This window comes from Rhinolophus hipposideros, assembly GCF_964194185.1.
Source record: "Rhinolophus hipposideros genome assembly, chromosome: 6".
NCBI lineage: Eukaryota > Metazoa > Chordata > Mammalia > Chiroptera > Rhinolophidae > Rhinolophus > Rhinolophus hipposideros.
Genome location: NC_138052.1, coordinates 8,146,352 through 8,161,087, shown reverse-complemented (window position 1 = coordinate 8,161,087; position 14,736 = coordinate 8,146,352). Strand labels below are relative to the sequence as shown.

The 14,736-nt window shown below is 38.7% G+C and overlaps 1 protein-coding gene across 2 annotated transcripts in view; it reads right to left on the bottom strand.

Moving 5' to 3' along the window:
- The window catches only part of CLASP1 (cytoplasmic linker associated protein 1), a 240,411-nt gene that overhangs the window by 129,324 nt on the left and 96,351 nt on the right, over positions 1 to 14,736 (bottom strand). For both annotated transcript variants that reach the window (XM_081051108.1, XM_081051107.1), the window contains exon 8: positions 11,144 to 11,211. In XM_081051108.1, the coding sequence (XP_080907234.1) occupies positions 11,144 to 11,211 (68 nt within the window). The remainder of the gene's footprint in view (positions 1 to 11,143; positions 11,212 to 14,736) is intronic.

The window sequence follows — 14,736 nt, the reverse complement described above, 5'->3', positions numbered from 1 at the left end:
GGAGGGAGACGTCACAGCAGGCAATGGCAGTTACTGATAATTGTCATGATAACCCCAACCTGCTTCACGGTAACAAGGCAGAGAAGAGCAGGACACTTAAACTGTTCCTTATTTGTCACAAAAATACTAGAACGGTACAGTGGGGATGTTTAAGAAATATTCAGACTTTCCTTTTTACTATTTCATGGGAAAGGAAAGAGTTTTAAGCAACTTTAAAGGCTGTGTATAACGACGTGGAAAGTAAAAGAGGAAACAACCTCCCAACACCTGAGATCTGAGTGTACTCACAGAAGCCACAATGCGTCCTTCCACTGGTCACACTCTCCTTCTGACGACAGTACTTCTTCTACCTTTGAACTTGCCCTGAAAGGGCATTTTACCTCATAAGTGTCCGAACCCAAACATCAACCATATCGTTTTAAACCCAAATCCCCCAAGTATCGGATCTACACCTTGCGTTCTTTTGAAAATGTCATTTTAATCATCACTGTACCAATCCTGACCTAGTTCTTCCTGACAACCACTTTCAGGCACGAAAGCAAGTCAGCTGGGAGAATTCACAGCCAGCTTTGGGGAAGGTTTCCTACCAGGATGCTTCCCCCGCACCCCCACCCCCATGCTGAAAAGTGACTGAACCAAGAGCTATTTGCCTTTCGCGTAATAATCTCTTAAAATCATCCATCCCTGCTTTTATGGCTCCATTCTCAAGAACCCAAGAGAGGCAAATAATCAGCCTTCTGCATAAGACAGAAAAATAAGATGACAATTTAAAATAAACACCTATATTCTAATAAATCTTAATCTGCTAATACCAGACCATCTCTACTCCAAGATACAAAGCTGCTTGACTCACACTCAAGTACAAACAAAATGCTAAGTCCAGCTGTCCGAAACTATAATCATCTCCCTCCCTCAAAACCTGATCATTCTCCGAGTTCCCTATTTCAGCTGGTCCTACCGTGTTTCCCCGAAAATAAGACCCAGCTGGACAATCAGCTCTAATGCTGATTAATTTTTGGAGCAAAAATTAGTATAAAACCCGGTATTATATCATATCATATCAGATCAGATCCAATTTTTTATTATAGTAAAATAAGACTAAGGCTACTAACACCAAGGTTCTGGTTCAATCCCACATGGGCCACTTTGAGCTGTGCCCTCTTTAAGAAAAAATAAAAATAAATGAAAAATAAAAGCACATAAACCTACTGCCCAGATAAACTCTGGAACCCTTTTCAAAAAAACAAAAAAAGAATGTATATATAAATATAAAAAAAATATTTCAGATATTACCAGAAGAAAACAAAATGAGAGTAAAAAGCTTCTCTCCCAACTCCACTTACGGTTTCCCGTTTTTTGTTTTCAATGAAGTTTTTACTTTGGAATAGTACTGGAGTGACAGAAAAGTTGTGAAGACAGTGCAGAGAGAATTCCCACTCACCCCATGCTCAGTCTCCCTACTATTAACATCTAGCATTAGAAGGGTACAATTGTTACAATTAACATTATTTTTAACTCCAGTCCGTAGTTTATTCAGAGATCCTTACTTTTTTCCTATCGTCCTTTATCTGTTCTAGACCCCATTCACGATATCGAGTTACATTTAGTCATCATGTCTCAGATTCCTCCAGGTTTTGAGTTTCTCAGACTTTCCTTGTTTTAGATGACCTTGACAGTTTCCAGGAGTACTGGCTGGGTAGTTTACAGAATATCCTTCAATTTGCATTTGCCTGATGTTTGTATCATGTGTAGACCGAGCTTGTGGGTTTTGGGGAGGAAGGCTACAGGGAATAATGTCATTCTCATCACATCGTATCAAGAATACATGCCATCGACCCGACAGCTGATGCTGACCCTTGATCTCCTGAGGTAGTGTTTGTCAGGTTTCTCTACGGCAAAGTTACTTCTTTCTCCCTTTCCATACTTTACTCTTCGGAAGAAGTCACTATGCACCTCACACAGAATGGGAAGTCACATGCTCCTCCTTTAGGGTAGAGTAGCTACATAAATGATTTGCAACGGGAGATTTGCTGCTTCTCCCTCATTTACATACTTACTCAATCACTCATTTTTATCAGTAGGAGCTCATCAGTATTTATACTTTGAATTATAATCCAACACTACTTTATTTTATTGCTCAAATTGTTCCAGCTTTGGCCATTGGGAATCTTTCAGTTGACACCTGCGTCCATTTGACATACTCCCATGAATGTTTTGGTTTTTGTTGTTGTTGCTGTTGTTTTGTTTTGCTTGAGCGCTTCCTTACTTTCTGGCATACAAGATATACCAGGCTCCCTGGGCATCTTCCCTGCGCCAGCCCTAGGATCAGCGATTGCCCCACGGAGCCCTGGTCGTGTTGAAAACCAAGATCTGGACACTGGGTGGCAGTTTCTTTTTAAGAGATCTTATTATACATCAGATTCTGCATCTTGTTTTTCTTTAGAGAGCTTTCTATATCTAAACAGAAATATCAACCGTATCATTTTAAACCTAAGTCCACCGTTCACCTCCCATTAGATAACCTAACAGTGCCACAGCGGCCTGTGCCGTCACAGAGGATGGTGTTAATGGGTCAGGTCCTACACCAGGCTATCTGCATGCACCAATCTCAGTCACTCCTGACAGTGCCGCAGGAACTATGATATCCCCAACTCATATATGAGGAAATGAAAGCTGACCCCCAGGTCACGGTGCAGGTCACACACTGCTCATGCAGCCACAGTGTGAGGGATTTCGAAGTCCACACGCCTCCTCATTGCTGCCCCAAAGCTCCCTGTCCACTTACAGTCCAGTCATCTAGACCCAAAAACCACGTAAAGGACTGGTGACATTTTGGATGATTTACACCAAGTTGTACCAAACTGAGAAGTGTACAGGAAAACTTATAAATTTCTGTTAAATTTAGTTCACTTAAAAGACTATCCTGTATTCTAAATTGTACCTTTCTTATTTTTTTATTGGTGTTAATGTCCCTTGTTTTTGAAAGAACAAGAGATAAGGTGGGATTTTGTTTTGTTGTTATATTTAGTAAAATTAAAGTTGGCTTCCCTGTATCAATCTTTCTACCCTCTTCAATCCAAATTTTAAAATTTGACTGAGAAGTAAACAGCCTACAATAAAACCTCAGTTTCTTAGCACAGCATACAAGGCCCTTGTTCTTCTTCTTCCCCTGCAACAGTCCCCTCCAGCAATACCAAACCACTTTAAAAAACAAACTCATCATGTTTGTAGTGTAATTTCCTCTCCCAGAATTGCCTCCCCCAACTCCCTATCCCTGGGCAAACAACTGATTAGGGAAAATCACATTTTCAAAGTGTCTAAAACTTAGTTATAGAGGGCTAATGCCTGTTTTAATAATATCTGTTTGATGCTTTCATTTTTTTTAATTACTCCCTACGGCAACCATTGAAAATGGTTCAATTTCAGCATCAGAGACAAACAAAGCCAAGCTTTTATCCCAACAGCAGAGAGGAAGGCCTGAGCTTGGCCACACGGTGGCTGGACCGAGAGCGGGCCTCAGACAGTGAGATCCAGGGCTCCTGCTCTGCGTTCAGCCACCAACACAATCAAGGACACCTGAAACCTTCTGCATCCAGGGTCGAAAGCTGCCCTGTACCCCATACCCGGCTGCTGAGAGGATCATAAAACAAAACCAAACAAAAGACATTCAAGAAAGTGCTTTGAAAATCCTGAAGTACTCTACACACAACCGTGGCAGAATGGTTGGTATGGTATTTTGCAGAATGTCAATGGCCCTTTATTAATCATGGATGGATAGAGGAAGATTCAAATGTGCCACCACTACAAGAAACAGCTTTTACTCTTGTTTCCCACTATATTTGCAGCTACTTAGGGTAAAATTTACCAAGGCTTCTAGGCTGGCATTTCAGGTAACAGTGATTAACGAGGGGGGCAATTTGAAAGGAATTACCAAGTGAAAGAACAGTATTTTATAAACTTAGACCCACAGGTTCTCTCCATGGCTCTTAATACATTAGTCGACTTCCTTAATTATTTTGCCCTGTTGTTTAAAAAACAATCCAAAATACAACTTAAGACAAATGCTACTTTTATAAGTAACATACTTCCAAATCCTCGAACGAAGTCTCTAAAAGAGGTCACTTCAGAATGTGAATTATTTACCTCTCCTGACCAGGTATTGATTTCCTACAGCAGCTTAACCTGAACATAGAATACTGTAATGAGGGATGAATTAAAAAGGAATACTATCGCTGTGTGCCTTTAAATTCTCAATTTGAAAATATAACAAGCAGAAATACGGCATCTTCCAATATTCAACAAACTTAACCAAATTTAGTGTAAGATATATACACCTCAACAATCCTGCACAAAATAAACAGAGAAAATGAGCTGGATGTGTGCCAATTTCCCTGCAGTGGGAGACATATGAACACTTGTCATTGCGCATGATTTACTGTGTGTAATACCTATTGAGTGGTAGAATCTTGGTATTGTATTTTGTTTCAATTGCAGGGTTTGGAAATACCCACCAGAGACAACAAATTCAAAGCCTGCTAGGAACACCATCCATAGGAAAGCCAAGACAGTGACACAGGTTGTTCACACATCAAATGCACTCTTCCTTTAAACACAGACCTTGTTCACAGGGAGTCCTTTCAAAATCTTTTTAATGCTGCAAAGTGTGGGTACAAACCTCCATGGAAAGAATGGCGGCTAATCAATAAGGCTTTCTGTAAACAGTACTTTTTTTGTAATTTTGGGGTTCCGTTCTTGCATTTTAAACATGTAAATCTTTCAAAGGGAAGGAAAAACGTTTATAAAATGATTCTCAAGACAGACGCAGCACTCCTGCACTGCTACGATTCATCTGTGCTTTTCCTCTACCCACTGCTGGGAAACCTTCGGACAGCACCATATACTTACTAACAAATGTCTTGCAACTATAATATAATTTATTTTCACAACCCACATACTGTGAACACAAGAGAGCAGAAAAAAAGTAAAAGCACATGAACTAGACAGAGGCTGATGACAAACACAGCTATCCTCATCTTACTGGGTCCTACATCCTCTCTACTAATCCTCAAAGGTTAACACTAATATACGGAGGTTTCACAGTTTTTCCCTGCCTAAATATAAATATTCATAGCAATTAGTTTCCTAAGTTTCAGCCACGATTTATAGTTATAAAAGCAATTATAAAATCTTAAATATGTAAATTTCTTTTCCTAATTAAAGCTGCAAAAATTACAAAATTTCGGACTATGTTAGAAGAGCCTACCTTTCCCGGTAGTCATGTTTGTCAGGGATCTGGGCACAGATGAAAACACTGCTCTGGAAGCTGGATCTACTCACAGCAACTTAAGCATCAGCAAACTCTCCACCCACACGACTTCTTCGGTGCGATCCAGCACCAATGACAACTGCCACCCTATTCCAAAATAAAAGCCTATACTATATATAACTGAATTTTTTTTAAAGGGGTGGTGAGTGGGAGGTGAACCTTCTCCATCTGGCTTTACTCATGTAAGAGAACCTTCTTTAAAACTGGTATTGTTTTTAAAAAATTAACCAACTATCTGATTTCCCCCCTGAAAACAGAACATTCCTAACATAAACCTGAAATAAGAATAATATCAAAAAGCAATCTTATTCCCACATAGAAGATGAAGCAAGCCGCCACTTGCTGCAGCTTTCGCTGGTCTCAGCAACAGTCTCTCCCAGGCTATTGCACGTGGTCCTCCCCTCAGCACAATACACCTGCCAGCTTTTAACACATTATCCCTGAATCCGTGACTATGGAAACCCTTTTCTAAGACACGAACCAGAATCCCAAACCTTGTAATATGCCAAGTCCTATAAACAAGCATGGAAGAGAGTAGGAACCCATTATCAGCATCGGTTTTAGACTGTGGTTTGGCTTCTTAATAAAGAAAAGGAAGTCAATTCACTTTTAAATTAAGGCCTGTCCTAGCTACACAGGGCAGTAATTCAGATGTCACTTAATTCATCGTCCGTCTATTTATTTTCACACTTGCACAGGTATTTCTCATTTCCAACAACTTAGAAATGATACCTAACAGTTTTCAAATTATAAACTTCTTTTGGTAAAAAATCCTAAGGCACGATGCATTCGGCAGCAAAATGATACCCTAAAAATATTCATGAACAAGGGCCAATAATGGTATATAATTACCTGTTATCTAGTTTATAGTTTTGTCAGCAAATATTCTTTCTCTTTAGCTACAAATTATTATGGAATTTCATGGATTTACCAGCATGATATTTTAATTCCTTCCTCATAAACATGTTAGCTTTGCTTAAGAAACTCTCAAAGGCATGAGCATTTTTAACCAAATTAATGTCCATGGGCCTCGCTTCAATAAAACCCAATTAAAATAAAGACCATTAAGTGGCTGCAGATGAAGGACACTGACTAGTCAGTCTATAATTACTGGCTCTTTAATGCCGAAAATCCAGTTCTCCCAAGAGCGTAAGTACATCTGCATGATTTAAAAAAAAAAGTTACATAGAACATAATTTGCTTTTTGAAACCCATGGAAGGAAAAACTATAATTTTTGCCTCAAGGGGCTTGCTAATTATATGGAGATGGAAATAAAGAAAAAAGAAGTATCTATAAAACAACATATTTTTAACTCCAATATTCTTTCCGTTCAAAGCTGAAAGGCCTTCGGGTAACCTAGCAACAAAAAAGAACCATACAAATAGGAAGTATTCTATAAGAGTAGAGACAGGACACTCATTTCTCATTGCTATTCAGCTGCTTTTTCATTGCTGATTTAGTCACAATTGCTACACTTTTGAAAAATTAAGTCCCTGGGTTTACTTAAACATAATCACACATGCTAGAACATAACTTTGCTGTCAAGAAATAAACCTATTTCTTCTCTAAGACTATAACTATTCATTAGAAGTTTCTTTCAACTTAGCTCAAATCCAGAGCTTTTATTTCTTACTCAAAAGAGCATTAGTGTTCACAAATAGCAAAAGAAAAAATAGATAAACTTCATCAAAATTAAAAACTTTTAAACACCAAGAAAGCGAAAAGACAACCCACAGAATGGGAAAATATATTTGCAAATCAGATACCTAAGAGTCTAGTATCCAGAATACATAAAGAACTCTTATAGCTCAACAACAAAAAGACAAATAAAGCAATTTAAAAATGGGCTTTATTTTTAAATTTTAAATTTTATTTTATTTTCAAAAGTACTTGAATAGAGATATTTTCCCAAAGCAGATCTATAAATGGCCACCGAACACGTGAAAGCGAGCTCAGCATCGTGAGCATCAGGGGAACGCAAGTCAAAGCCACAAGGACTGGCACCACTGCATGCTGTGACCAAGATGACTATATATATATATACATATATATATATATGTATATATATGTATATATATATATTTTTTAAGAAAATTGGTTTTGTTTGTCTTTTGTTGGAGAGGACGTAGAGAATTTGGAACCCTTACACATTGCTAGTGGGAATATAAAATGGGAAGCCACTGTGGAAAACAGATTGACAGACCTTAAGTAAATCAAACATAGAAATTACCTGTGACCAGAAATTCTACTTCTAGGTATATACTCCAAAAAAATGAAAAGAGCTGTTCAAACAAAAACTTGCAAATAAGAGCTCAAAGGAGCACCACTGACAATACCCAAGAGGTAAAAACAGTCCAAATGTTCATCATGGATGAACGGATAAACAAAATGTGATATACATCTACACAATAAAATACCAGGAAAAGGAATGAAGTACTGATACATGCTACCACATGGATGAACCTTGAAAACAGAATGCTAAGTGAAAGAAACCAGATACAAAAAGCCATACGTTGTATAATTCCATTTATAAAAAATGTCCAAAACAGGCAAATTCATAGAGACAGGATATAGGTTGTCAGGGACAAGGAAGAAGAGGAAACAGGGAGTTATAGTGGCATAGGTTTTCTCGGAGGTGATGAAAATAGTCTGGAGTTAGATAGTGGTGATAATTGCACCATTCTGTGAATATACAAAAAACCACTGGATTATATACGTACTTTAAAAAAGTACATTTTTGGTGTGAATTTTATCTCAATACTTAAAATACGCTGATTATTTCCAAAAGTAAAATCCAACACTCATTTGTGATAAAAACTCAGATATAATAAAAAGAAATAGATGAGAACTACCTCATCCTGCTGAAGAACTACAAAAAAATCTACCGTTAGCATTATGCTTAGTTGTGAAATAACAAGATGGGGAACCAGGTAAGGATGTCAACTCACCACTCGTATTTTGCACAGTGGTAGCAGTTCTCACCAGTGCAATAGAGCAAGAAAAAGAAAAAGTATAAAAAGTATACAGCTCTGACAGAGACAAAACTGTTCATTTTTGCAGATGATATGACTGTCTATGCAGAAAATCTCTAAGAATCTACACAAACTTCTAGAATAAGAAAGGTTGCAAGCTAAGCTATTTAAGAAGAAAAATGGGCAAAGCACAGGAAGGATGGACTGAGAAAAAAGTAGAGCAGTCAGTGGTCTGAAGTCCAGAAGAGTTTTAAAAATGGTTACACAGAGAGTTGTCAGGCAAAACCCAAAAATCGGAAGAGGGGATGGCATTTATACAATGCCACTAGGGTTTCTCTATGCTGTCTAAATGTTCAATGGCTCTAGCAAAGAAGAAAGTCAGGCGGTTGTTAGGCTTCTGACAGCTAATGAACATCTTACTGGTCTCTCAAAGTTACTGTAAAGAGACCAAATTTATTTGGGTTAGGAATTCTGCAATCTTTATATAGACTTTAGGTTATTCTATTTTGGCTCTAATAATTAAAATACTAATGCTACATATAGACAGTAAAAAAGCTGAAATTATACTCATAGGCCTCCAGTAAGTTTTGAGTTAAGGCTTCCTGACGTTCTGCTATTTTTAATATAGATGCCTAAAAGATAACTGTTTTCATTCTCAAATCTGCCCCTATGCCACATACAAGTATTCACACACACACCCCCCACAAAAATAAGAAAAGCCGGGAACATTTACACCTGAGCATTTAGAAGAAAATGTTGCTAGGACACCCAACACCACAGGATGACATCATATGAGTCATGTTCCTTAAAGCTCACAGATACATACGTACATGCTCTCTTCTAGACAAGGTTTCCACCATGGCTGTGGTTCTTCTCCCAGTGTCACATTATAGTAAGACTATGTTTTACAGCTATAACATAAGCTAGGAAGCCCCAACTCATTCCTGCCACCACTCTACATCCTTGCCCAGGACTTTCTATCGTGACGCCAACAGGATTTGAACTGGAAAACCATAGAAACTACACAAATATACACACACGAGATTCAAAGCACGTGTCTGGCAACTGGCTGGGCAGCCATGCCCATGCACACGTCAGGCCCACTCCTCACTGGAGCGCGACTCCGAGGCCAGACTGTCCCAAGAATACACGTTTTAAAGCACATATGGAAGAAAACACAAAAGTAGGGGGTAATGTACAGAAACCATGCCACAGTTAAAATAACATACAAATTATACAATTACAGGACAATGAATTATAAGAGAATATAGAAAAATGAAAACTGATTTGTTGGTGATAGCTGAACTACGGTAAATATTCTTTTTTCTTTTAATAGTTCTTATAAATATATAAATATATGAAAAAGAAATGAAGGGAATTAATGAAAGCATTTTTAGAACACTTCAAGCATTTTAGAAGAAACATGCTGTGTCTGAAGACACGTTGCTTAGTGACAATGGTAGGTACAGAGCAGACCATGAGTGAAAAGACCCGGAATCTGGGCTCGCTCTGCCCTACGTACTATGTCACTTGGCGGGAAATCACTCAAATGCTTTTATTAGGTTGGCGTAAAAGTAATTGCGGTTTTTGCAATTAATTTTAACTTTTTAAACTGCAATTACTTTTGCACCAACCTCATATCACTTCAAGATACTCAACATTTGAAAGCTATGCTGAAGATCCTCAGCAATTCTGCAATAGCTATGATGCAATGAGGTACCCAGAGTTAGAGATACCAACTGTCTTGTTGGCAACTGTCTTTGTGATGACTTCATTCATACAGTAATTCACTCCTATCTTTTCTTCCCCTTCTGGAATCACAATAATTACCCACTTGTCCTCAAATATCATCACAAAGTACAGTAAAAGGGAATACAGGTACTGGAAATAAGAGGTCGCAATTCAAGTCTCAGTTATTATTTTGTTGATTTATTCAACAATATTTACTATATACCTACCACATGCCAGGGACTTTCTGAGGCACTAAGGATAAAGCAGGGAATAAAACAAAGTTCCCGCCCTCATGAATAAAAAAAGTATTTTGTAGCGCATGCACTAACAAGGTTACTCCAGCAGGATGAGGGCACAGAGTTCCCTCTGAAAACTGGCTGTGCTGTTCTGGGTGGCCTTTGTCATGAGATCTGGATGAAATGAGGAAGACAGCCACGATGCCACGGAGGGGACGACAGTTTGAAGCAGAGGGAATCCTGAGCAGAGGCCCCGACGCAGGAGCAGCTTAGAATGTTCAAAATAAGCAAGGAGGCCAGTGGAACCGGAGCCGAGAGAAGTGTGGGTCAGAACCCTACGAGATGTCGAGATGTCGGCAGCTGGAGGCCAGCACCAGACCGCAGGGCCTGCTGGGCCACGGGGTGCCACTGCCTTACAGTCTGTGTCATGCAAACCTCTGCAGGGCTGTGAACAGGGAATCCACAACCTTAGTCACATCTAAAAGACTTACTCTGTCTGCTGTGTGGAAACCAAACTGTAGGTGCTGGGAGAGAATAAAAGCAAGGATGTGGGTTAGGAGGCAACCAGGAAAGCACCGGTGAAATACAGAATGGCTGACACTAGGAGAAGAGTAGCCGTTCCAGTGAGAATCACCGGGCCTCTAGATGTTATTTTTAAAAGTACAGCCAACAGGATTAGCTGATGGACTCAATGTCAGTTATGAAAGAAAGTCAATGACAACTCCATAGTTTCTGGCTTGGGAAAGTGGGAAATGGAGGTTAAGTCTTGAGACCTACAAACCCTTAACAAGGTATCAAATTCAGATGTTCAAAAAGAGCATAATTACTGACATAAAACTGAAAAAGCAAAAATAGAATGACTGCTTTTTCTACTCACCATTTGCAGATTGTATCATGTTTCCAGATTTCTGGACTTCATCAAATTTTGTAAAAATAACATTCAATCTGTATGAAAAAAGTATATATATATAAACTATTAACCATCATTGTTTAGTCAACTACATTAAAACACTAATATACAGTTGAGTCATACTCCAAGAAAAAAAAAGTCAATGATACACACCCACCGAATAACAGAAACAGTAACTATATTAATAACAATATCAATGGCTAACAATAATTGAGCATTTATTATAAGCCAAGCACTGACCTAAGGGCTCTAACTGAAAGACCTCGTTCAACCCTTGTAACAATCTTATATGGTATTATTATCATGCCCATTTTACAGATGAGGAAATCAAAACGCCCATAAGCTTACATAAGGTGACAGTTCTGGTGGAGATGCCAGCCCTGAGAGTAAGAATCCAGAGCGCATGCTCCCAGACATTATATTAAACTGACTGGGTGCTCTATACAAAATGTGTGTACATTATGAAAAGCGTGTACTTCTCCTATTTCTACCTAAGCACAGACTGTTGATTACTTAGGATAAAGATTTTCCAAATGCTATGATATTACAATGCAAAGGCTTTTCTGTGACTTACGCTTAATTCAAAAATGCTATAAATAACCTCTAGAAACAAACATTGTGACAAGATAACCTTCAGTTTAAAAATTAACATCACATTTATTCTCCATTAATGGATCATTTTCACCTTGACATTTAAATTGACGCAAAACTCCTAAACCAGTCAAAATATTTCATCCTAGTGACACAAACATGAAAGAAAAATTGAGGGGTGGTGGGGAAGAGTAAGGAAAAAAGCACCTTTCCTAAGCAAAACAGAGATACATCTGAATAAGTATAAAGGTTAAGATTCCAAGGTAATGCACTTTTGCATTCACACCTATGCCCACCCATTTCAGGGACCAAACTAGAAATTTTGGCACTTTCCTACAAACCATCCTGTCATACAAATTAATCATTTCAACCATGTTAGTCTTTTCTTCCCAACCAGAATGGAAGCTCCCTGGGCGTAGGGATGGGAACTGCATTTTTAGTATTCTGTACACACCTAGCACTGCGTCCTGCAGGAGAGTTACATCACTGTGGGAAAGAGCTGGTACCTAATCTTGTCCCCTGCCCCCCCTTCTCCCCCCCCCATTATGGAAAACTAGGTAGTTCACACGTTCTGGTCTCAGTTCATTCACTGAAACTAGCACTGAGCTAGCTAGATGCTGAATGTGTCAAGTTCCCCCTCTCCAGAGCTTCTATTTACTTCGACTTCATTCTATTGTACTAAGTAACAGAGGAGCCAGAAACACACATCAGCAAATAGAAGTAACATGAAAGGAATGAACTATCCTGATACACTGCGTCCGCCCCTTCCCATTCCACCGCAGACATCAGTATCTTTGACCCATTCTTCCATCTAAGTCCAGATGTAGCCTCAGAATCCTTCTCAAAGCTGCTCAAGGAAGCCACTTACTACCAATTGATCAAAGGTGGCATTAAATCAAAACTCTGTTTGTCATCTCAGGACCAGATATAAGTAAAACTACCACTCACTTTCAAATCCAGTGGTTACTAAGCATCTGGAAAAAGAGCCCTTGGAATCAATTTCTTATGATGTTTCCATCACCTTCCCTTTTATAAGTAACAAGATCTCCAATGGCTTAATAAGCCCATAAGTAGTATCACCAGACAGGTTGTCAGGGCGTGCCCTAAGTTACCACTTTATTGTGTCACAACTATACCCTCTGACATGAGTGTCCCTGCATATTTGCAAGTTAGGGACAAGGTATACCTCTACTCTGGCTGTTCCTGAAATACTGGGAGGGGGCAATCATTTCTTCCATTCCTGGGAAAGTATTTGCCATTATCAATGGCAATTGTAGCAACTGTAGTTCCCTATCCATGGTAATGTCTACTCACTGTGGCCACATTATCTGCAACTGGCAGGCCCAAACAGCTTAGTATGAGAATGCTAAAAAGATTACTGTTACTGGCATCTGCGCCTAATTCAGAATACCTCAGGCAGGTGCCTTTCCCTCTACTTTCACTCCTGTCTCAAGAGCTGCCTCATTCTCTGATCAATAATGCCCATAACAATGGCTCCTATTAAGGTTATCACAAGAGATCAGTAACCTGATAGTCTAACAACAACAAAGCATTCCTTAGGATGAATGGTTTTTGCTAGGTCTGAGTCACCCAGCATTATGAAATGCCTCTCTTGGGACCCATCAATTTACACAAGTGTAACAGGATGCGTGTATATGTTCAATAACAGCAGTACATAACTAATGATTAGCCTCTTAAGTCAATTTTTTTCATTTTTTAATTTTAACCCTCTAGATCTCAAATTTAAAATAAAATTTCTTTACTAGTTTGACAATAACCAATATCATTCCCCCCTGTTTTTCTGAATTTAATATTTAATTCTTCAATTCAATTGTCACTTATTTTATTATTAAGATCTCGATCTACATAATTACTCCTTCATAGAATATTTTATAATATATACAAGGTATGATCAAAAACTATGGTGAATGCTGCTGCTGAATGTCATCCAACAGAAAGGCAGGGATCTTCGATATGGAAAGCAGCTCATCGAACCTTAGTGTGTGACAAGTTTCAACTTGTTCGGTGCAGTCAGTCGGGTGTGAGCAATAGCTGAGAGAATGTATGTTTTAAAGTGTGCCGTAAATCATGGATCACGAACAACGGCCTGAGAAATGGGCAAATGGTTTCATCCTCCATCATGACAATGCTCCATGTGACACATCGCATCTGGCACAGCAATATTTGTCAAATAAAAACATTACAGTGTGTCTTCATCCACCTTATTCACCGGATCTGGCAGCATGCAACTTCTGGCTCTTCCCCAAAGTCAAAATGACCACAAAAGGTAAACATTTTGAATCAATTCAGGACATCGAGGCAGCCACAACAATGCAACTAAAGACACTCATAAGAGAGGACTTCCAGAAGTGCTTCAGAAAGTGACAAGAACGATGGGATAAGTATGTTTGAAGCGAGGGGGAGTATTTTCAGAGGGATTAATGGCAATATGTCTTTTATTCTAATACATTATTCTTTATTTAAACGTGCACCATATTTTTTGATCACACCTCATATTTAAAACAATTTCCTAGAAGCAAATGCTAGTAATCTCTCAGTCAACAAGCTCCACCTGTACACTCAGAGCTTTCTCGTTGGCTTTTTAGTCTACTACTTTTTAATATGAGCATACAACCAAAAATCCTAAGATACATGAACAAATCTTCTAAAATGAAAAATAGAAACCAACATGAATAAACACATACCCAAAAATCCCACCTTCGAGGAAAGAAGAGACTATGAAACGTTTTTTAAATGTGCCACCAATACTTCCAAAGAGATACTATTGCAACTTACAAAAGCAAACAGGGCAGGAGCCCCTCAAAAATGGCAGAATAAAGAACTTTGACCATCTGCTCCTCCAAAGACGCAAAGAAACCACCGGGCAAAATGAAGTTTTTCAAAACTAGAAATTTAAACAAAAGCTTGCAACAACCCGAGGAGAATTCTTAAATTAAAAAAAACGGCTG